General features: G+C 35.7%; 1 protein-coding gene across 3 annotated transcripts in view; it reads right to left on the reverse strand.

Moving 5' to 3' along the window:
• Positions 1 to 24,137, reverse strand: part of NEDD1 (NEDD1 gamma-tubulin ring complex targeting factor) — a 43,670-nt gene that overhangs the window by 8,175 nt on the left and 11,358 nt on the right. For all 3 annotated transcript variants that reach the window (XM_020869425.2, XM_070454133.1, XM_070454134.1), the window contains exons 5-13: positions 23,669 to 23,809; positions 14,057 to 14,286; positions 10,421 to 10,622; positions 9,843 to 10,038; positions 6,695 to 6,823; positions 4,046 to 4,093; positions 2,669 to 2,871; positions 1,454 to 1,607; positions 437 to 593 (exon numbers count right to left, since the gene is read on the reverse strand). In XM_020869425.2, the coding sequence (XP_020725084.1) occupies positions 437 to 593; positions 1,454 to 1,607; positions 2,669 to 2,871; positions 4,046 to 4,093; positions 6,695 to 6,823; positions 9,843 to 10,038; positions 10,421 to 10,622; positions 14,057 to 14,286; positions 23,669 to 23,809 (1,460 nt within the window). The remainder of the gene's footprint in view (positions 1 to 436; positions 594 to 1,453; positions 1,608 to 2,668; positions 2,872 to 4,045; positions 4,094 to 6,694; positions 6,824 to 9,842; positions 10,039 to 10,420; positions 10,623 to 14,056; positions 14,287 to 23,668; positions 23,810 to 24,137) is intronic.

Below are 24,137 nucleotides of genomic sequence, written 5' to 3' on the forward strand. Positions count from 1 at the left end.
TTTTTACCGTCTGAGCGACCAGGTATATTCTGACACATTCTATTTGAAAATATTCAGAATTCCTTTAAAAATATCTTTCTCTACCACATTACTGCACATAGCATAGTTAACAGGTGGTCTACAAATATTGTAGGAATCCTATTTGAGCCTATCAGAATCTGTCCACATTTTAATGATAAAAAAATTCACAATGGCAGCCAGCCACTAGACTGTCAAGTCCTCTAATAACTGCCCCAGGGAAATGTGCCTTTTCCTAGATGATATAAACTAAATTCGGCACTTAAAGATTCACAAAGCTCATCATGTCTTCTACATTTCTACAGATCCCAGAACCTAGGCAAAAGTAGTAACCACCACCATTACTCATAGTTACGGTTTTACACCTAACAAAAAAAGCTAGTCAAAGTCTAGATAGAAAGAGTAATTTCCCAATTACCTAAAGTCATCCAGGGTTTCCTGTATCATGTTCTGAATAAAACGGATCTGAACAGATGACAACGGTGCATTTGGCCGACTATTTCCAATGGTATCAACGATTTTTTCTGATAGTGAACTAGCAACTCCAGCAGTGACAGAGGATGCTATCTTTGGATCTGAAACAAAAATTTGAGAAAATATTAATAGTCAACTTGGACTAAGAGACATCAAATACTTCTACATATGATTTAGCATGAGAAAGCCTGAAAAACTGGCAAACCACCCCCCCCCCCCCAGAAAAAAACAGTGCTCCTATGACATTTAGAAAAATTCACTGTCTGGAATACAAGTCTTAGAAACTTTCTATGACATTATTTCTAATAGTCATTCATATATATATATAAATTGCCAACTGTCTAATGTAATAACATCTGACAGAGGGATTAAGTCTTAAAGGATCTCCGAACCATTTTCTCTTACAAAAAATGAATGTGACAAGCTGCTGGATAAACCAAGACTATTAGAAACAAACAGAAGGGACACAGGAGTAAAGTAGTTCTCAGGCAAAGCCCTAGAGTTTAAGCTAATGCAATATATCCACAGAAACCTCAAAATACAGGTATTTATATAAAACAGCTCCTCATCGCTAAACCTAATATTGCTTTAAATGTGACCAAGTTTTTAGGGTCTCTGCCATGAACTCTATATAGACAGAACTTAAATATGGAAAAAGAAAAAGACATTTTCAGGTAGTTAATGACTCTATATTTTATTCCTATCTGTACCACAGTAGACAAGACACTTACATATTGGATTGAAAATGAAATTCATACCCAAAGAGTACCAAATTAATCTGGTTGAATTTAACCTTTCATTTTATTGTCTTCTAGTAAGAGAGTCATGCACTAGAGAAGTGACACAAATTTTAAATTCCTTTAACTTTTTCATCTGTGATCACTGTCAACTTATCCTTTACAAGTTAAATAATGGGAGTTTTCAACTTAACACTCAAACATCAGAAGTTTTATGTACTTACTTGGAGTTGAGGATCCATTGCCTGGAGGTTCATTTATTAACTGGGCTTCAACTTCTTTTTCTGGCTTTTCAAATTTCTCAGGGCTTCTTGTTTGGTTAGATGATGGAGAGGCATTTAGATTTCCAGTTTCAGCACCGGAGATCAACTTTGCAAACTTCACATTTAAAATAAATAATTAATATATAAATTCTGGTTTTATCCAAAGGACCTACTGTAAAGCACATGGAACTCTGTTCAATGTTATGTGGCAGCCTGGATGGGAGGGGAGTTTGGGGAAGAATGGATACACATATATGTGTAGCTGAATCCCTTTGCTGTTCACCTAAAACTATCACAACATTGTTTGTTAATTGGCTATAAATACAAAATAAAAAGTTAAAAAAATTCTGGTTTTATCCATATTACCCATATAATTTGTATCTACTTTTCTCTATTTTTCCCCAGTAAATAGAGTCAGAAAAACGAAGACTAGAAAGGAATCTTGAAGGAGAAAAGAAATTGTTGCTAGGGCTATGGCAAAAAAATTAACTTTACTAATCAAAAACAATTTTGATGATTTTGATGATGACAAGGAAAAACTTATTTACTAAGAATCTGCTGTTGAATATCATTTAAGATGGCAATCACAGGCCAAAAAATAAATAAAAAATAAATCCCCAAACTGTCATGTGATAACTAGTAATTTGAATATTTGAAAAATAAGTTTAAAAATTTTCATATTTCTTAAATATCTTTTCAGTACCATTCTAAAAGATAAATATGAACTAGACATACTAAACAACAGACTCTATTAGATTACAGCAGAAGGTAATGATGATGAATCACATTCTCAGCACCGTCAATTTGCTCTAAGACTTAGGGTAAAGAACCATCAACTCGGTGCTTTGTCCTGCAATGAAAATACATTCTAAAAGAATTCAGGGATAAAATATTCTTACAGACAGTTAAATCAAGTATCTTGTCTTAGGGAAAAAACAATGTAAGATTATACCTGCTGTTACCTCCAACATATCCAAAGACAGATTTCAAAAGTGTTCTTCAGTTTTTAACATGTGACATCAAGATTTAAGAATATTTTCCACCTAGTAAGTGCACGGCACTGTCAATAATTAGGACATATCCAGTGGCAGCTGCCTGCTTTCTAGTGATGAGATGCATTATACTTGCTAGCAATAAACACACGCAGTGAGTTCAATATCATTTACAGGCAGATACCTGCTTGAAGGAGTCTTTAGATTCCTGTTTTCCCAGATACATTTTCTTAGATTCAGCTGTCAGATCATGATTTTCATTTTCTTCTTTCCCAGGAGACCCCATAAAGACATTAAGAGGACTAGAATGTAATACTGAAGTGCTTGAAACTACTGGATTTTTTCTTGGAGGAAACACTGAGTTCAATTGTGGTAGAAAGTCAAGGCCTGAAAAAGAAAAGAAAAAAGCCAGCACTTACATGGACTGTCCCCCAGTCTTGGATATTTAAGAAAAGCACTTAACATAATAGATATTTTAATATAGTAGGAAGACATGGGATCTGGATTCAGAAGACAAGTTCACTTGTCAGCTCTACCCCTTACTTCATTTGAGTTTTTGGGGTAAAGTTGTAAAACTCTTTGTGACTGTTTAAGTGATCTTATGAATGATGATATCCACTGCCCTAAAAGATGAAGTATAAAAGAGATACTGTAGGTGAAGATACGCTGAAAACTGCAAAGCATGATGACTATTTTAGTCAATAAAAATTTTTGATAAAACTGTCAATTTGGTATGTATCTGTGGTGGATCTTGGTGGACAGCCTCTAAGATGGCTCCTCAAGAACCGTGCCTCCTCCCAAGGATCCACAGCCTCATATAATCACCTCCCTTCTCCCTTAGAATGTGGGTTGGACCTAGGAACTGGCTTCTAACAAAGAGCATATGGCAAAAGCAGTCGACCTCACTTCCAAGGTTAAGTTACAAACACACCGTGGCTTCCATCTTTTTAAAAATATTTCATTTATTTACTTTTGGCTGTGCTGGGTCTTCATTACTGCACATGTGCTTCTCACTGCAGCAGCTTCTTGTGCTGAGTTGTACAGACAGGCTCTAAGGCATGGGCTTCAGTAGCTGTGGTGCACGGGCTTAGATGCTGCACGGTATGTGCAATCTTCTTGGACCAGGGATCGAGCCTGTGATGCCTGCATTGGCAGGCAGATTCTGAACCACTGGGCCACTAGGGAAGTCCTTAGCTTCCATCCTGACTGCCCTCTCCGTCTCACACCAGCTCTGAGTGAAGTCAGCTACTGTGCTGTCAGCTGCCCACATGAGAAAGGACTGATATCTTTAGCAGACAGCCACATGAGTGAATTTGGAAGCAGATCCTTGCCCAGTCATACTCTGAGATGACTGCAGTCCTGTTGACACCCTAGTTAAAGTATTGTGAGATACCTGAAGCCAAAGGCATCCAGCTAAGCCATGCTTGGATTCTTAATCCACAATTATGAGATGATAAATATTATTTTAAGCTTCAAAATGATGGGGTAATTTGTTACACAGAAGTAGGTAACACAAAATCACTTTTAAGGTTGATAAAAAATACTTCTCAATGGTTCTTACCATCTCCTTTGCCTATGGACTCATCACCTCCTTTGTTAACTACAGCATCTATAATAAAATTAGAAAATAAAATTTAAAAAATAATGCAAAAGAAGCCATGGCAATTTAGGCTTCCTATCCATTCCCTAAAGAGTTCAGAGACTAATGATTTTATGAAGAAAAATCTAAATGAAGGTAAAGCTAGTACTCCTAAAAATTCTCTTTTCATTCTTTTACCTTCATGCATGGTAGCAAATATGAAAAGATAATTCTATGGTATAGAGTCATTTAATGAGACAGCAAGGTATAATAGAAAAAGCACTGAAGAAGGCTCCAAAGACCTGTAATCCAGGTCTGCCTATATCACTTAACAGCTTTGTAACCTTGGACAAGACTTTAATACAACTATACTTCAGTTTCTACACTTACATAATGGGGACGATGCCCCGACCACCTCAGAAAACTGTTTTAAGGATCAACTGAAATAATGTAAAAATATTTTGCAAACAATACAATGTTAACTAAAAATATAAGGTTTTATTAACATCTTTTCAATGACAGAATATGTTTAAGAATATTTCAATACTGTAATATTATTCATTTATCAATTAACAACCAAAAACTGCTTATCTCAATTATAATGGATTAACATAAAAATGGGGAAAGGTCACTTAAAAATTCCCCAGAAGTTCAAATGGCCAATGAATTATCATACATGATTATCACATGAGTAGGACTTTCATCTATAACTCCATTCATTCATATCTCTGTCTGCATGTGTGTATTACATCTAGTAATCATACTAGAAGGAAATGGCAGCCCACTCCAGTGTTCTTGCCTGGAGAATCCCAGGGACGGGGGAGCCTGGTGGGCTGCTGTCTATGGGGTCGCGCAGAGTCGGACACGACTGACGCGACTTAGCAGCAGCAGCAGCAGCAATCATACAACACACATTTTTAGAAGTTACTCATTTTTTCCTAACAAAAGCAAAAGTATTACTTAAAAGATGAAGAAACTGAGGCACAAAAAGATGAAGCCTTTTACCTAAGTAGTACTGATTCTTAGAGATTAAAATTCAAACCTCTTGACAGTGAAAACCAGTACTATAGTATCAACATTTTTTCTTATTAATATCAAACTCTAATAAATGGAAGGGCATATGGCTCAAATTCTAATCATATCTTTTTTAAATAGCAAAAGCAATTAAAAGGGAGTTTATTTCCTGTACTTTACCATCAAACACCGTTAAAGAAGATTTTATTTATAACTCAAACACTTCCAAAAAACCCCTTCAATCAAAAAATTAAATTCAAATAAAAAATTACTCCAGCGATTCTCATAAACAAAGCTCCCCAGTTGGGTACTAAACTCCAAAATCTTTCTGATCCCCAGCCCAAGCCACTTCTACCTGCTTTGCCCATATCTTTCCTCTCCTTACCCCTCAACTATGTAGTATGACCTCTCTTCATTCTGAAAGAAAGGAATTCTTCCTCTTTTATTAGATAGAAGTAGGAATTTGGGCAATTAAAGGAGTCATTTTCAAGCCAGGGTAAGGTAGAAGACACTCAATAATCCTGTACCATTACATATATATTTATCCTTTCCTCTTATGAAATTAGTTGAAGAAAATTTTGAAAGACAATGTTAAAGTAAAAAATTAAATTTTATAAGATCATGAGTGGATATAATAAATTAAACACCCTGATGCTGCTGACATTTAGATTCACTCCTGTGTTTTATTATTATAAATAAACAGTAAACACAAATCTCTGAGGGTTTCTCTGAACATCTTTTAAGGTAAATTTATAGAAATGGAATTAACAGGACGAAAAGTATGAATATTTTCGTCTGCAAAATTATCCTCTAGAAATTTACCCCATACTGTTGATAAAACTGCTGTTAGTAGTGAGACTATCCCATTAAAGAAAACAGTATGAACATTAGCACCAAAAAAAGTACAGCCAAACCATGTGCCTAGTTCATAGAGAGTGAACAACAATGATACATAATGTTTCTGTTTAAAAACTGGCAAAGGTTTTTTTGTTTCATTGTTTAGGTTTATTTCTTTTCAATGGCAATGCCTACTAGTGATGTGGGGAGAGGAGAGAGGGAGTGAGTGAGTGAGTGAGTGTGTATGTGTGTGTGTGAACACCTACTAGCTATGGAGAGTGAGTGTGTGTGTGTGTTGAGGGTACTTTCATACACAGTTAGTGTAAAGATGAGGCAATCTAACCCCCAGCCATATTTCTCCATGAAAACCCTTAATACCAGTTACTAATAATCAAAGGAACATTTTTTTTTTAATGTTAGGAAGATATTTTATGCCTATCAAAATATCCAAGATTTGGGGTAGACTTTCTTAGAAATAAATACAAGTAAAAGACGTCTGTGGAGGCAGAATTTCCTGCAAGAAACTTCAGTGGAAATTAAAAATGCTAACTTGAGACCTATTTGCTTGGTTCCCATGTGTAAACTATTAGCATGTATTTTAGAAAGATAACATTTGAAATCTCAGGGCAAAGGGAAAGATACCACCTCAGGGACTGAGAAAATCAGCAACTATCATGAATAGCGTGAGACTGAAGCTATTATCCCCATCTTTTAGCCAGAATAAAAACGTTATGGCCACCAGAGCAAGAGAACATGATCCTCTGATGTGAACAGACTTACCATCTCTGACAGGTGAGAACATGTCACCTAAACTACTTTTTCCAGAATCATCAAAGCTGGAGAAATCCTGATTTTTCCCACTCTCCGTTTCCTTTGATAAAGTATCGGTGTTTATGCTTCGAGGCAGACCTTATAGAAATTGGATATAAAAATAAGTTATTATATGTAAATAAGTTTATCATGAGAAGCTAGAAACTAAAAACTAATGTCTTACCTATATCATTGGTAATACCACAAATAAACAATAGCTCAGTTAACCATCATTTTCATGGAATGAAGGGCTCCTCAAAAGCAACTAACTTATTTATATAATGCCACTTTTTAAATCCATTTTGATAGAACTTTTCTAAGAACTTTATGTATTTTTCTTACACAAAGTATACTGAGCACAGCTTACTGTTAGTGACTGACTCAGGGTCATCTACAATGACTAAAAAATGTCTCTAAGGCATATAGTACAACACCAAATACACAGCAGTATTCAAATGTTAGTTCCCTTTCCCAACATGCAGTGAATGGATCTCTTCTTTTCCCTTCTTTATCTTTTTCTTCACTAATAGTGGGAACTTCACACTGCTCTTAGCATTACTGACCTTAAAGGCCTTCACTAATCTTAGGACAGCTTCCGGACAGGAAGGAAACCAGAATACCAAACTCATAAAGAACAGTACAGTAGACTAATAATAGAGACACGCAGCTATGCAGAAAGTTTGCTTTCTCTCTAAATAAGACTTTAGGGCAGGGACGTTTTAAGAGGAATTCTGCAGGCTCAGTAACTCTTGCTCATTTCTGGGTCAAGGATTGAGTTCTAGAGAATCAAGAACTTCCATGAAAGTTTGGCACTTGAATCGGTAGCATATTTCTGTCCTTTGTTTTTAAAGGTGTTTTATTTGCCATCTTGGTCTCAAATGAAACCTGAAAAAGCCTGGGATAAAAACAAAGATTCGCTCTGTTCAAAATATTAAAAAATGTCCAAGCCTGGTTAATGAAATAAACCTAACTAATACTAAGCTCACAGAAAGTTAAAATATGACCAAACATTTGTTTATCACCATCACTGAAGGGTGTTTATACCAAGAGTACAAACGGTTATACAGAGGAAATTTCCTCTCCTTTTTCTAGGTCCTTAACATGTTTGAATGAGTAACTCTAGCCTCTGGAACTTTATGAAATAGAAGCTTGGTATCATTTGAAAATACTGTGAAAGTATAATTTTTCACTTCTTAAATGGCTGTTTCCTACTGGAAAAGAGCACCAGCAACAAGCCTGCAGAGGTTGTTTTCAATAGCTAAATTAGGACACCTTCAGTAGAAAGCCATATGAACTTTTTTCAAATTTTAAACTTATTTTACATGATGCTTAAAGTAATAACAACAATAATGATCATAATGACAATATTAACAACATTATAATTCATTGGGTGCCTACATCCACCAAGCACTTCTGATAATTTTCACAATAACTCTAAATGTTAAATATTATCTATGGAAGAGAAAAATGAGACTAACGAGTGGTTTAGAAAACTGCCTAGCGTCATCCAGGTAGGAAGGTGACAGTCCTAAGACCGAAGCCTAATATATTCTCAATGCTTCAGAGCAGAGTAAAAACGTACACCTGTGTGTGTGAGCTCAGAGAGGGAAGACGATGAAGCAAAGGTGGCAGAGTTACAAAACGGTGAACCTGCTAAAGGACATGCCAGAGCCCAAGAGGTCTTTGCAGTGTCATTCAAACTTTTCTGTAAGTCTGCGATTCTTTTAAAATAAAATTAATAAAACAAACTTCTAACTCCTTGGGAGTACACAGTAAGCATTCCTTTTGCCAGAAACTGGTAATCAGCCAAGAATCACCATTAAATAATGGCCCTGTAGACCCAAGTCTAGAACATCTAATTAGTGTTGCCATTGCTACATATAACCTTCCTTATCAAAAACTAAATGAAAGACACTGAGGCTTCAGCAAGCTTACAATAAATGACAAAACCTTTATTTTGTTTAATCTTTGAAAATTATGAATAAAATAGTAATTTTGAAAAATGCCAGTTCTCATAATATAGTTAATGCAACATTTATTCTTTTAAAGAGACAGCAATAGTATTCATTCCTACAAGTTCTTAAATAAGAAACATTATTTTCTATATACCTTATAATGATTTTTATGTAAGGATGATACAGATATTCACAGATAATTTATAGTGAATATACTTACTATTTGTTTAAAAAACCTATTCCACACTATTAAAAATAACAAATTAAAGTTTTGCTTATACTTGGAAATAGTAAACTCATAGTAAACTGAAAAAGCACCACCAAGTATTTGTGTTCAAGTTAAGTACTTATCCTGAAAATCAAAAAAGACATGAGTACGTTCAATTCTGATAAGAGTACTTTGGGGACATACTGGTATACCATGCAGACTTTAAAAATTACGTTGAAAGTTGACAGTATAGCATAATTTCTTAAAATAAAAACAAAAAGCCTTTCAGGAATTTAGGGAATTATTTATTGTAGGTGAAGAGTATTTTCTACAAGAAGTATGGGGAAGCTTATCACCACATTATACCTTTACAAAGTCTAAATGAACTCTTATTTAAGAACTGATAAGATTATCAGAATAGAAGTTATTTAAAAATTGCAACATTTTCATTTCCTTTTATTAAACAAATGACAAATTTACTGCTTAATACATGCCAGGCACTATTCAGCACTTAAATATATTCATTTCACCACCTGATTTACTTTCCATTTTGAAATATGAAGTAAAAGAGCCATTAATAGCCTTTTTTTAACTAAGAGATCAAATCATAATGAAAGCATCAAAGTTTCATATTCTCTATTGATTCAGCTAAAGATGCAATGAAAAGTCATCTAGTCCATAGCAGTACTTCTGAATGGGCATGACTCTGCTTTTAATATTTCTTAAAACAGAAGTTCAGCTAAACAGAATAAGTGAAGAATCTTTCATTAATTTTTTTAAAAAGTTAGAGTTAAAGTGGAACTTATCACTTTTTCAATTTTCACTATCTACTAATAATTTTACCCAAGTCCTCAAGTGGATTAAAATTCTAGGTTCTTGAGAAAAGTGATAACGACATTCATTTGGGGAGGATACAGGATGGGAACTCCAAGGACTATATACAAGCAACAGTTACCTGCTTTGTCTTGAGGAGCACCTGTTCCCTTTCCCACAGCGGCTGCCGTGGGCTGGGGCAGAACTGTGGCAAGGGATGTGGTGGCTGCCTCTCTGACCACACCAGGATTCTGGGCTCCTCCTCCGCCGGCGCTCACATTAACAGTGCGTTTGTTCACAGCTGTGGGCTTATTTGAACAGCCCTTATTCAAACCTGACTGAAATGTAATGGAATATGTAAAAAGCTCAGGTTTCTAATGCTCCATACTATACATTAATATTTTATAAATTCCCTATTCATTTGAAAAATATTTTTTTCCTTTAGAAATCTTAAGCTCGGTGATGAATGTGAGAGTGTCCCTCTGAATCATAAAAGCCTTTTATAGTTTTAAAGATGGAGAATTGTGAAAAGTACAAACAAATAAATAAAGTTTTAAAACTAAGTATCAAAAGGATTTATACTAAAATTATTATAAATGTTTTGATATGAATGATTATGAAGCAAAAGTACACTGTGTATAATTGACAACTTATGACTTCCATACTCTGATCTAGATTTATTTAGTACAATCAAAAAATGCTGAAAAGAAAATATCTTACCTTAGAAAGAACAGTGGAGTACTGAAATGCTATACACTGCACAGATGTCTTATGTGCACTGATGGTTTTAATTGGTGATTTCAGCATCCTTAAATCATATTGATATATTTTCCCACGGGAGGATCCAATAGCCAAAGTGGCTCCATCAGGCATGAAATCCACTGCAGTCAGAGGAGCATCAGCCACTAAGGTTTTCACGAGCCTTTGGAAAGGACAGCAAAGTATATATGGATACGTGGATGTACTCATATAAGCCTATACAACATACAAATAACTGTAAACAAAAACCAAAGTTACTTGGAATTCAGCAAAGTTATTTACTTAGAATATCCATCTCAAATACCTGCTTAAAGTAGAAGTTTAGAATTAGACCTAGAGACCTAATATAAGGAACTGCTAAGCACTCCATCCTATTTTTCTATTCACATCTAACAGATACATTCTATACTTTCTAGAAACAGGACCTATTTCTTGAGTAATTATTATTTTGGCAGTGAATATGACTCCACAAGTAAGGGCTCTATAGCCTCAGGGTTCTGGAGAAGGGAATGGCAACCCACTCCAGTACTCTTGCCTGGAGAATTCCATGGACAGAGGAGCCTGGTGGGTTATAGTTCTTGGGGTCACACAGAGTCAGACATGACTGAGCAAATAACACACAGAAACACACAACCTCAGGGTCAGGCATGCTGTAAGTATCTCCTTTCCATTTAGGGACCTGCTTGGGCCCCAAGAGGACTGTGACCTTTGACAAGGAAGCAGCTGCTACTTTGCTCTTAGTGCTGCATCTCTTAAACCAAAGCTAGAACTCATGAGGCTTAACTCTGCTGGAAGCTAAGCTGAGATCCTTGCTGGGATGTCTGGTATATGAGAGGAATGGCTTACTGTTAGGGTTCTCAGTAAATTAGCTCAAAATAAAAGAATAACAAAGAATAAGGAAAAAAATACAAAAAGAAGAGTGAAATAGGTAACAGTCAATTTTAAAAGGGGGCTTACAGTAGGTCCTTCCCTAGGAGTATTATCACACCATTTCCACTTCTCTCCACATGATCCTCAGATACTGGTAGATGTCTTGAATATACCTCCAGCACTCCTGAAGCCTTTTTTTGTTTGTTTTTTTAAGCTAACCAAGCACATTTATAACCTAAGAAGGACAAGAAGGCAAAACAGCCCTAGCTACTCAGAGAATCACATACCCTTTAGCACAATATTAGGGGTTCTCAACTGGGAGTAATTTTGCTACCTTTGCTAATTTGAGGAGTACTATTAACATCTATTAGGTGGGGGCCAACATAACTGTGGTTTTCGACTGTGACTTTTAAATCATTATAACTAGGCTCAAACACATCTTTTTTTAATTAAAATAGGAACCATTACAATCAACACATTTTGCCAACAACAAATAACTTTATCCCTGGGACATAAAAATCCATGTTTCAGGATTCAATGAACTCTTGGAAAGCAATTTCTGCATCCTGCTGGTTGTGGAAGCGTTTTCCCTGCAAAAAGTTGTCGAGATGATTGAAGAAGTGGTAGTCAGTAGGCGAGAGGTCAGGTGAATATGGCAGATGAGGCAAAACTTTGTAGCCCGATTTGTTCAACTTGTGAAGCGTTGGTTGTGTGACGTGTGGTGGGGTGTTGCCATGGAGAATTGGGCCCATCCGTTGACCAATGCCGGCTGCAGGCATTGCAGTTTTTGGTGCATCTCATTGATTTGCTGAGCATACTTCTCAGATGTAATGGTTTCCCTAGGATTCAGAAAGCTGCAGTGGATTTGGACCACCAAATAGTGACAATGACCTTTTTTGGTGCAAGTTTGGCTTTGGGAAATGCTTTGGAGCTTCCTCTTGGTCCAATCACTGAGCTGGTCGTCACTGGTTGTTGTATAAAATCCACTTTTCATTGCACATCATTATTCAAACAAGAAATGGTTTGTTGCTGTTGCATAGAGTAAGCGAAGATTCAAAATGATTTTTTAAATTTTTGGTCAGTTCATGAGGCGCCCACTTACCAAGCTTTTTCACCTTTCCAATTTGCTTCAAATGTTGAACAATCATAAAATAGTCAACACTAAATTCTTTGGCAACTTCTCAGGTAGCTGTTAAGAGGATCAGCGTCAATGATGCTCTCAGCTGGTCGTTGTCAACTTCTGATGGCTGGCTACTACGCTCCTCAGTCCTCAAGGCTCTCGTCTCCTTTGCAAAACTTCTTGAACCACCACTGTACTGTATATTTGTCAGCAGTTCCTGAGCCAAATGCATTGCTGATGTTGTGAGTCGTCTCTGATGCCTTATGATCCATTTTAAACTTGAATAAGAAAATCACTCAAACTTGCTTTTTGTCTAACATCACTTCCATGTAAAGTGTAAAAGTGTTAAGTTACTCAGTCAAGTCCAACTCTTTGCAACCCCATGGGCTGTAGCCCACCAGGCTCCTCAGTCCATGGAATTCTCCAGGCAAGAATACTGAAGTGAGTAGCCGTTCCCTTCTCCAGGAGACCTTCTCAATCCAGGGATTGAACCCAGGCCTCCTGCACTGCAAGCAGATTCTTTACCACCTGAGCCACCAGGAAGTCGAACATCATTCCCACAGTCTAAAATAAATATAAAATAAACAGCAGGGACTTCCCCAGTGGTCGAGTGGCTAAGACACCACACTCCCAATGCAGGGGGCAGGGTTTTGATTCCTGGTCAGGGAACTAGATCTCACATGCTGCAACTAAGACCCAGCAAAGTCAAATAAATAAATAAATAAAAATAAATAATATTTTTTAAAAAACAGCAAGTAATAAGTATTAGCAAAAAAAAAAAAAAGTGGTAAATGTGCATTAAAATGATCTATAACATAAGCTCCAAAACTTTGGTGACCTGATGTAAAGAGCTGACTTATTAGAAAAGACCCTGACGCTGGTAAAGATTGAAGGCAGTAGGAGAAGAGGACAACAGAGGATGAGATGGTTGGATGGCATCACAGACTCAATGGACATGAGTTTGAGCAAACTCCGGGAGATTGTGAAGGATAGTGAAGACTGGCATGCCACAGTCCATGGGGTTGCAAAGAGTCGGACACAACTGAACGACTGAACAACAGCAACAGTAACATAGCCACATTTATTTAAGAATATATTTCAATGTCAAATGGCAAATTTCAAGTGTAAAACCACAATTACTTTTGCACCAACCTAACAGTAAGTAGGGGCCAGGCTGAATTTCCCACAATGCTCAAGACAGCTGCCCACAACCAAGACTTATCCAGCCCCAAATGCCAAGGCTTAGAAACCCTGTTCTAGACACTGAAGTAATTTTAAAGCAAATTAATCATGTTGCTTTAAAAATATACAAACTTAGTTGCATTCTGAAGAGAATAACATGGCATGCATGCTAAAATAAAGATGTGAAATCGTCAACATGCTACCCCTCAACATTCATCACCCAGAAGTACTCTAAAGAACACCCACATCTCATCAAGTTTTTTCTGCACATGGGAAGAAAAAGAGAAAATTTTACCTTGTTAGACAGCAAACGTGTAATCTCTAGACCTTTTAACATTCATCAGAGGTCTATGCAAATCACAAATATGGCTACTAGTGAAATAATTATTTGTTACTAAATTAAGAAATGAGCATGTTATACTTACTTCTTACTTGAAGTGTCATAGAGAATGATTCTTTTATCCAAGCCCACAGTTACAAATAGCAGTTCATTGACAGGAGAAAAACAGATGCCTGAAGCCGGAGCTTTATGTGTACTGTCAAAGTTATGGTATGGACTCTGACTATGCACATCCCAGAGAGTTACTATTCCATTATCTGAAACACTGCCCAGGAGTGATTTCTTAAATAAGGAGTACTTCAAGTGCCGAACAGACTAGGAAAATAAAAATAAATTTTATGTAATTGTAAGCATACATAAGAACATTTTATATAAGGTATAAATAATGGGCAAATACCAACCATATTATTCACAAGGGATTCAGAACTTCTCTGCTTTATGGCATAACAGGTTTCATAGTCAGGACAAACATAAAATCATTTAGTGGCCTATAAGATCCTAATTCTAGTAACTGAACAGTACTCATGATTTTATTATGTCAGAGTAGAGTTACCTCAATCACCTCTTTTACAGAAGAAAAATACAATATATTGAGGTAAACTATATTAATTCATCAGGATTAGAACATTCCACCTAATAAAAGACCCAGTCACAGACAGATCATGAATAAGTACAAGGGAACACAGGTAAAGAATAAGTAATAATAGTCAGTATTTGTTTCCAATATATATTTTTGATATTTGAATATATTTCTTTGAATCTGATGTGCTGGCAGTTCAACAGTGGAAGCACAATAAAAAATAAACTAAATATGAAAGGGGTATTGGCAACACTCTAGACTGGATATGGCCTACCATTCTTTCAAAAGCATTGGCCTGAGGGCAACGCTAGCCTTTCTCTAAAACACTCATCTCTGGAGGCAGTGGAGATTTTTTTCCAGTTTCTGCTGGACAGGAATAAACAAAGATCCATTTTGAGTAAGCAGGTCTTATGAGACTGAAAGTGGATGAATTTTATCTACTTTTACTAAAATGTTACTTTCTAACTTGGCTGATACTATCATTTATTGTGTTGAGAATTAAATATTTCACAATCACCTGATTTTTTACATTTAAGCAAAATAAAAGTATAGAAATCAATATTAAGCAGAAGCCACAGATTGGGAAACTAGCCACAAGACACTTATTTATAGTCTCAAGGAAAGCAATGAATCATTGACTGAATCATAGTTGGCAGTTATCAGCTACACATACAGGTCCCAGATAAAACTGCCACAGAACAAAAGTCAAACCTGAAGGCTTTTTGTTTGTTCTATCTAATCTAACACACTTCAAAAAAGACTTAAAATTTGAAATTTAGATTCCACTAGCTTTTACATATTAAAAACTCATATTCTACTTCTAAGATGTTTCAAAATAGTAAGTATTAGCCCTCAACAACAAGAAAAAACATGTAAGAATAACATATTCTGTCTAAGGAAACCGAGTATCTGCAACCTGACACCTAAGGTAAGATAATTACTATGCTGTTGTTTAACCGCTAAGTTGTGTCCGACTCTGCAACCACATGGACTGTAGCCCACCAGGCTCCTCTGTCCATGGAATTTCTCAGGCAAGAATACTGGAGTGGGTTGCCATTTCCTTCTCCAGGGGATCTTCTGGATCAGGGATCAAGCCCTGTCTCCTGCATTAGCAGCAGGATTCTGTCCTGCTGAGCCACGGGGAAGCCTTTTATATACACACACAGTCTCATAAATATTAATATACACGGTATCCCTTCAACGCCATTCCCCCCTCCTCTTCACTCGCTTGTCTTCTTGCAAGCACCAATCATCTGTCACCTATTTCCATTCTCAGTGGCTTGCTACCTACCCTTCATACCACTGCAGCAATAACTTCTTCAAAGCCAGAAATCTGAACCTAATTCTGTCTTGCCCAAAGTCCTTGTAACTGGAGGACTCTGAGAAGATAGAGGTTACGACCGTGGCAGAGTTTTTCAATCTCCCTAAATCCCTCCATTTGTGTGTGGATGTGTGCACAAGCAGGCCTAAGACTGCTTATCCTTATAAAGTCCTGCTTTCAAGATTGGCTCTTGGCTGGAGTCTTCAGACTTGGATTTTGGGGGGGTTCCCACCACCCTAACTGAAGACAGTGGCTCACTGACTGATAAAGAGTGGCTCACTGTGCCCAAACTGTTTGTGCAAAAGATATGGTTGATGACTGAACCATGGATGAACACCTGCTTTCCTTATTAGAAATTGGAATTTCAGTACATGCTATGCAGAGGATGTCAAGATAACCAGCCTCCAACAAAGTCCCTGGCCAATCAGTCTCTAACAAGCTTCCCCGGTAAACCATGTTCCATCCATGCTGTCACAATTTGATCCTGGAAAAATTAAACACATCTACTCCACTGAGAGAAGGTTCGTGGAAGCTCAGGCCTGGTTTCCCTGGGCCTTCACCCTGTGCACCTTTTTCCCTTTGCTGACGTGCGGTGCATCCTTCCACTGTAATAAATCATGGCCACGAACACCACCTCTCTGCACTGAGTCCTGTGAGTCCTCCCAGCACAGCATCAAACCTGGTCTTGGGAATCCCAGCACAGAGCGTGAGTATAATGTGTGAGTGTGTATGTGTTACAGATAGCAAACCAGATAGCAAAACTAAAGCCCCATGAACAACATTCACAGTAAAACTAGACCATTTCAGGTGGTCCCATGAGCCCCAAAATACACTAGTAGATCAAACATGTAACAGCCATAGTCCTTCATAGTATTAACATCTGTGCAGGAGGAAGCAGAGGGAAATCACAGGGACTGAGAAAGATTTGAGAACAGGAAGAGCCCCACATAGCCAAAATGTATCCACGGGAAAGTGTGGTGGCCAATCTGACAATATCAGCTAAACCAGGAATATCCACAGAATCAGCATTAGTAGTTCTGTCCCGGAAGTTTGCAGAAAGGTCTGAAGGGCTAGAACACCCCCAAAACTGTCCAGCCAAGGCACCTCCTTCCCAGGTCAGGGCTCCACACTGAGGAGACACTACTAGCAGTGGAAACAAACCTGAACAGGTTGGAGTCAAGATAGTTGAAGGAGAGTGAAAATTCACATACAAGTCCGGGAGCAGAACAAAACCAAGCAAACTCAGAAGAGCTGCCCTCTAAACTCCATCTCTGCTGTAGAGTTGAGGGAAACTGACTTCACAGATGAACCCCAGACAAAGTTATTATGAGAACAAGGAGAACAAGAAAGAAGACATTCTCAACAGATGCCCCAAAAGACAGTAAAATGATATAAGACATTAAAAAAAACAATGTAAGTCAGAATGAGAAAACTCAAAAATGAGATGTCAGAACTTGGAAAAAAATTAGAAATTTTAATCCTTTTAAAGATGAAGGCTAAAAAAAAGGAAAGAAGGCTACACTACATAGCCTTCATTAAATGTATAAGGAATACAGAATGAATAAATATAACAAATATAACAAATAAATATAACAAATATAACTTAAATATAGGTCAAAATGAAAGAATTTTTAAAATTAAAAATAAGGGAAAAAGTTAAAAATGATATGAAAGTAGTAAATCACTGAAGAAGATACAACAAAGAAAAAACAAAGATAAAGAAAATATCAAATACTAAAAACTGTAATTCAAGAAAACTCCCTGAAAGAAAAAAAGATTTGAAATTACATATTAACTGATCATACCATGTACCTAAAAATAGCAATACAGAATAACCAAAACCAGGACACAATCTAGAAGAATTACTGGATTTTAAAGGGAAAAAAATCTCTGCACATATAGGAAAAAGAACAAGTAACTTATAAGGAAAAAAATACTTAAATTATGATCAGACATTTGAGACCAAAAATGATTAGAATAACACACTTTAACTCCTCAAGGAAAGAAAATGTGAGCCTGCTACAGAGTTACACTGAAAGAGAATTTTTAATCTCAAAGAAAAAGTCAAAAGCAGAAAACATATACTTACAGAAATAGTATTAACATGTTATTCATTGTGACTATAAAAATTTGGAAAATACCTAAAGTACAGGATTATCTAAATAAACTGTGGCATCTGAACAATGGAATATTATATAGCCACTAAAAATTGTAACTGTGAAGACTAGCCATGAGAATATCTAGGACAGAACACTAGTAAGAAAAAGCGGAAGACTGAAACAATGGAACAATTATAAGTTTATGGAAGGAAGACAGAGCTACACAGATAAACTGCAAGAAAACATTCTTCAAATCACTTCCTATTAAAGAAAATTTAGAAGAGAAAAATCAAAGGACAAAATAATACTTTAAGAAGCAATATATAAAGATATAGAAGTTTGTTTTACACCAACATGTCAATCACAAAACTGCTCAAAAACATAATATGAAGGCTAGAAAAGTGGACAAATACTAAGGAAATATACTGAGTTAATCAAGGACATTTTACACCATAATACACAACTGTATACCAATGCCCCCATATAACATACAGGAAACCACTACTCTAGATACAAAGCTTTGTAGTAAGTCAAAGTTCTTGAGTGCCAAAGCTCAGATATAAACAAAACCAATCAACCAAGTCAACCAAATTGGAATTAAACTCTTTCTTGATAAAATAATTATTTTTAAAATGTAACTAATAATTATTTACCAGATCTCTATACTCAAAATGCTTATTAATATTTACAGAATCTGTATCTAAAACGTCAAAAATTTCACTGAAGAAAATGGACTTATTTAACATACACTGAAAATGTATTTAAAATCTCACAGATATTACATTTAAAGATCACTTTTAAATCCAAGCTAACAATAAAATATCCACATTTTAAATGCTTTCAAAAAGGCTACAGTCTGAGAAAGGCAACACAGGTTAACCTACTGGTGAGCCTAAGCTGCTGAACTTGCCCAAATAGTGACTTGCAATTATAATCTAAGGAGTGTGTCAGCCCTGGCAGCTCTGCAGAAGCAGTAAGGCTTTTTGCCCCTGCAGATAGACACTGCGATCCACAGAAAACTAATAGCTTCAATTCAGCTCAGACACTTCAAAGTAAGATTCTAAATATATTCAGGCAATCTCATTTCTAATATGAAATTCAGTATAAAGATTCAGTGAGACTCTGTGGTTTTGTCACTTTTGCTAAGAAAGCAATTTGATGATTTTTAAAGATTTCAAATTCTTGATTGCTCATAGAAACAAAATGAGAAATTTTTAATTTAATCATTAGATGTGCCCTACCTACTATTTTTCTCAATAACCCACACCCTATAGTAAAACTGATCAGCATAGGAAATTGACTGGATGACAATATACTGGAATTGGATTATGTCAATTTTTAGAGTTGAAATTTTTAATGAACATTGTTTGAATGTCTAAAATGAGTATTTAATATACTTGAAATCTTAAATGAATTTTGAGGAATCAATTTTTAAAACTCCACAGATTTCAATTATGCTGCCTGCAAAATGGAAATGTAAATATGCAGAATCATAACTTCGACTTTCTTCACTAAAAAAACAGACTGCATACTTACATACATAGAGACCAACTGGTATTTACAGGGAGCCCAGGCACTCTGCTTTAATGGTGTTAAGAAAAATGAAATAAATATAGTACATGAAAAATATATAAACATTTGTTCCAGGAAAAAAGAAAAAAATCAACATGCTCCAGTTTGATTTCTTCACCTTCTTAACACTCTCCTTACTCTATATTGCTCTAAAACACAAATTATGATTCCTGAGGTCAAGTTATAACTGGTTAATCTGGAGGGAATGCATTAAACCTAAAGACACAAAGCAGTTTGCAGAAGTTAATCACAAATGCTATTTTAATAAATTGATATGATTATTTATCAAAAGCTCCCTGACCTCCTATCACATATTATGAACTATATTAGCATCTCATTTAGCCCTAAAAATGACAAAACAAAAACCTTATTGAGAGTATATTTTCATTCTCACCTGACAGTTAAGGAAAAGGAGGCTTGAGAGCTAAGTCACGTGCCCAGGCTCACACAGCTGCCTCCAAATAAACATGTGGTTACGACATAACACTACACCCAAAAAAGCTCACAGAGAGGCCAACTGCCCGAGCGGGAAGCAGCAGAGACATGAAAGTCTAGGCTGCAGTTCATCTGACCTTGCACAAGAGATAAGCTTTCAGCATTACTGTCTTCCTAAACTAGGAGATAAATTCAGGTCTGCCATACAAAGTAATCAATGAAAATCCTTTGAAAATCAACAATACAGCAATCTGCCACCTAGCATTTTAAAATGTATTTCTTTTATGTAAAGAAGAGATAATAAAATTTGGGACTCCTGCACAAAGTGACATGAGAACGTTGCAAAGTTTCCTGAAGCTTTGGATCCTCAAATACTTACACATTTACCTGCCCCTGAACCACAGAGAGACCCAAAAGGAAACAATGCTAGCACTCTTCAAGAGTTGACCTTCAAGTCAGTCAATTAAGGATTTTGTGGTCTCAAAGTCCTGGGATCTCAGTTTTCTCATTTTTAAAATGAGAATAACCTATACCTCAGAAGTGAGCAGCAAAGAATAAGTAAGAAAATATATATAAAGTGACAATTACTGTACTTGAAACACAATAAATGGTGGTAAGAATTCTATAAAGGTGATAACCTCTACCTGGAATGTTCTCCAAACCCTCTCATCACCTACACTCACCCCAGTGGCAGTCAAATGGTCTTTGCAATAAATAATGCTGGCATAATCATATACCTGTATGGAAAGATGAATCCCATCTCATACCACATACAAAAACTACTTTGAGATGGAGCACAAGAGACATACATTTAAGAACTTCTGTTCATTTTTTAAAGGCATTAAGAGAGTGAAAAGGAAAGCCATAGGCTAAAAAAGAAGACACATGATGCAACATGTATAGCCAAAGGATGACTCCATCTGGAAGACAGAATAAACTATAAATCAATCAGAAAAACACAACCCCAAACAAAAGGGAACAGACCTGAATAGTCACAAAAGAAAGTATACAAAAGTGTGCCCAACTCATTCAACAGAGAAATGCAAATTAAAACCATCATGAGATACAATTACACAACCATCAAAGTGGCTGAAGTGAATAAGCAAGACAATACTTGATACGAGCAAAAACGTTAACAGCTGGATCTCACATACATTGCTTACAGACATAATCAACGGCAAAAGCACTTTAAAAACTTTTTGACAATTTTTAATGAAGTAAAACTTAATGCGTACCCTAAGACCCAGCAATTTCACCCCTGAGTATTTACTCAAGAGGAATGAAAACATGTATCCACAAAAAGACTCATGTGAGAATATTCATAGTAGCTTTCTCACAATAGATACAAATGAGAAACAGCTCACACGTCCATCAATAGTAGAATGGATAAATGGTGGTATATCCTTATAATGGAACACTTCAAAGGAATTAAAGCAGTATAAACTACTATTTCATGCAACAAACATAATGAAGACCAGAAGAAACCAGACACATACAATTCTTCTAAGAAATATGAGGTAGTGACTGGAAAGGGTTAAGAAGGAGACCTATGGTATGCCAGGAATGTTCTGTATCTTGATTTTGGTAGTATGCAGTTACATAGGTATATGTATGCATGTATAAAAATTCATCAAGCTGTATATTTAAGATGTATGTACTTTACTGTATGTATCTCATATATATCTCAATTTTTAAAACTTTAATATTTTACAGAGAATAAGCCCAAGAGCAATAACCAAAACTCTCCAGTAAAATACAGTAAAAACTCAGAGAAAATACATGGCAGTATCTAACCTAATATTTATGTTACTGAAAAGTCAACCCAGAATTTATAAATCTAAACTTGTCATGCTTCTAATATATCATGCTTCTTCCAAAGAAGAGGAAGGGAAAAAGAGAAAGAGGAAAAAGAAGGAAGAGGAGGAGAAGGGAAGTTGGGGGAGGGAGCGGGGAAGGGGGAGAGAAAGGAAAAGGAGAAAGAGGAAGGAGAGGAGGAAGGAGATGAAACAAGTAGAAGAGGAAGGTGAAGACTACTCTGCTTCTTCAAAAAGCAAGTCATCTATTTGAACAGTAGACTTCTTTTCCCAGTAGTTCCAATATCTATGCACTTAGGTTTTATGTCTCAGTTATAATAAAAATAACCAAAAAATTACAAAAACAAAATACTACTTCCTATCTTTATGGCCATATTAATCATTCTCTGTGGTAAATCACTTATCCTCATCCATAAAATGCAGAAAATGAGGTTACCTCTAAAGGCTTTTTTCAGTTCAAGGATTCTATGGTTCTGACATTCAACTAATCAAAATATTCTGACTAGTTTTCCCTGTCTTCCAAAATAAAAGCTAAGCCTTTGGTCTGGCATTCAAAGTCCCATATCAACATTAGCTCCTACTTAAAACCCATATACTTTCCTTTCTCTTTGTTTTTGTTTGGATGATTTCCTCCAAATAAAATACTCCTCTCCCAAAGCTCTTTATTAGCGTCTTAAAATCTTTATCTTTAAATATGTTCATCCATTCACATATTTATTGGAGATATTTTCCGTGTAAGGCACAAAGTTAGACAACAGCTGAGGACAAGGAAATAAGACACAGTTCCAACTACTATGCAAAGAGCTAGACCTAGTACAAGGCAGAACCAAATTATACAGTAGTAAACAAAACAAAACCCTCAGACCCAGCTGAAACTGTCCCTTCTTCAATTTTCTCTCTGTTATTCCCAATCAGATAGTTTTTTCTCTGTTCTGAATGACCATAAGATTGTTTCTCAACAATCTCTCACTTTCTCATAAACCTAATCATATCTCTAGTACCTCAATATACATGAAATCTGAGAAAAGACTTTTTTCTGTATATTTTTAATACCTGTTAAATTTTCCTTGACACTAAACATAAACTGTTCAAAGAATGATTTTAAGGCTTTTCAAAACTGGAGCACTCCCATATTTTACCTAAAAATATGGCCAAAGTGATTACAATAAAAAGTAAGAGTAAAAGAACTTGCACCTTATGGGAAATTCCTGTGGATAATTTCATGGAAAGTTAATCAAGAACTAGACTTCTTGAGAAACTAAATTTATTCTTTTAGGAATTTTACAGACTAATTTTTTATAAAGAAAAATTCAGTAACTAATTTTGCTTTATAAAAGCATTTATAAAGTATTTCCTTTATAAAACATAAAGTATTTCCTTAAATACTCCTGTATTAACCTGAAATACATAAATATGCCTTGATACTTTAACTATCACATACTTGAAACAAACAAAAAACAAAACTCTATTTTCCCTGTGCCTAAAAACAAATACTCCATGTCCATCAGAGTATTTATGAACATATATATCTGTCTTGTAGCTGGCACAGTTTAAGTTATGTGATACTTCTGTAATTGTGGTGTCATACATTAATACCCATGTTTTAGGCTTAATCTATTAATAATTGTGTTTTTTAACTGCAGTTAAGTTCTAGGAGCATGTGACCATTCAAAGCATAACTAAACTCATATAAGCTCCATCATCTAATATATACTAGTTTTAAAATACTACCATTAAAAAATAGCTACCTGTAAGTTTTTCAAGCACACTAAGTGCAAATTTTAAACACTTAATTTTAAAAACTTAAATTTATTGCCTTATGTAAGATAATCAAAAATCTCTTATCAACTTTATTTTGAATAAACCCATACTGTACCTGGCTATTACCATGACCAAATGGAGTACTAGATAAATTAGTGGTTACACTGTGCAAAATAATTTCACCACTGAGAGATCCAGAAGCAACGTAGCAGTCATTCCAATTATATGTTACACAAGTTACTTCATCTTTATGATCCTGAAAGAAATGACAGTAAATAGAGTGCCACACAACCTTCAAACAACATATTTTTCATATTTTTGTAAACATTATATATTTGTAAATCTAATATTTGCTTTAACATTTTCCCCAAAATAATCTAAAAAAAAAAAAATACTCAAATGAGTAGTTAACTATCTGATCAGCACCAAGTCTTTTCAGGGAACAGAGATTTATTTTTCATAACCATACAATGATCAGGCACTATGAAACAAGAGACAAAAAGGAAAGGTAATTTTCTAAATGGCATTATGACTACATTAGAGAATTCACTTCCACCGACAAGTATCATTTATTGCAAGTTGAC

The sequence above is a fragment of the Odocoileus virginianus genome, chromosome 23 (assembly GCF_023699985.2).
Source record: "Odocoileus virginianus isolate 20LAN1187 ecotype Illinois chromosome 23, Ovbor_1.2, whole genome shotgun sequence".
Taxonomy (NCBI): domain Eukaryota; kingdom Metazoa; phylum Chordata; class Mammalia; order Artiodactyla; family Cervidae; genus Odocoileus; species Odocoileus virginianus.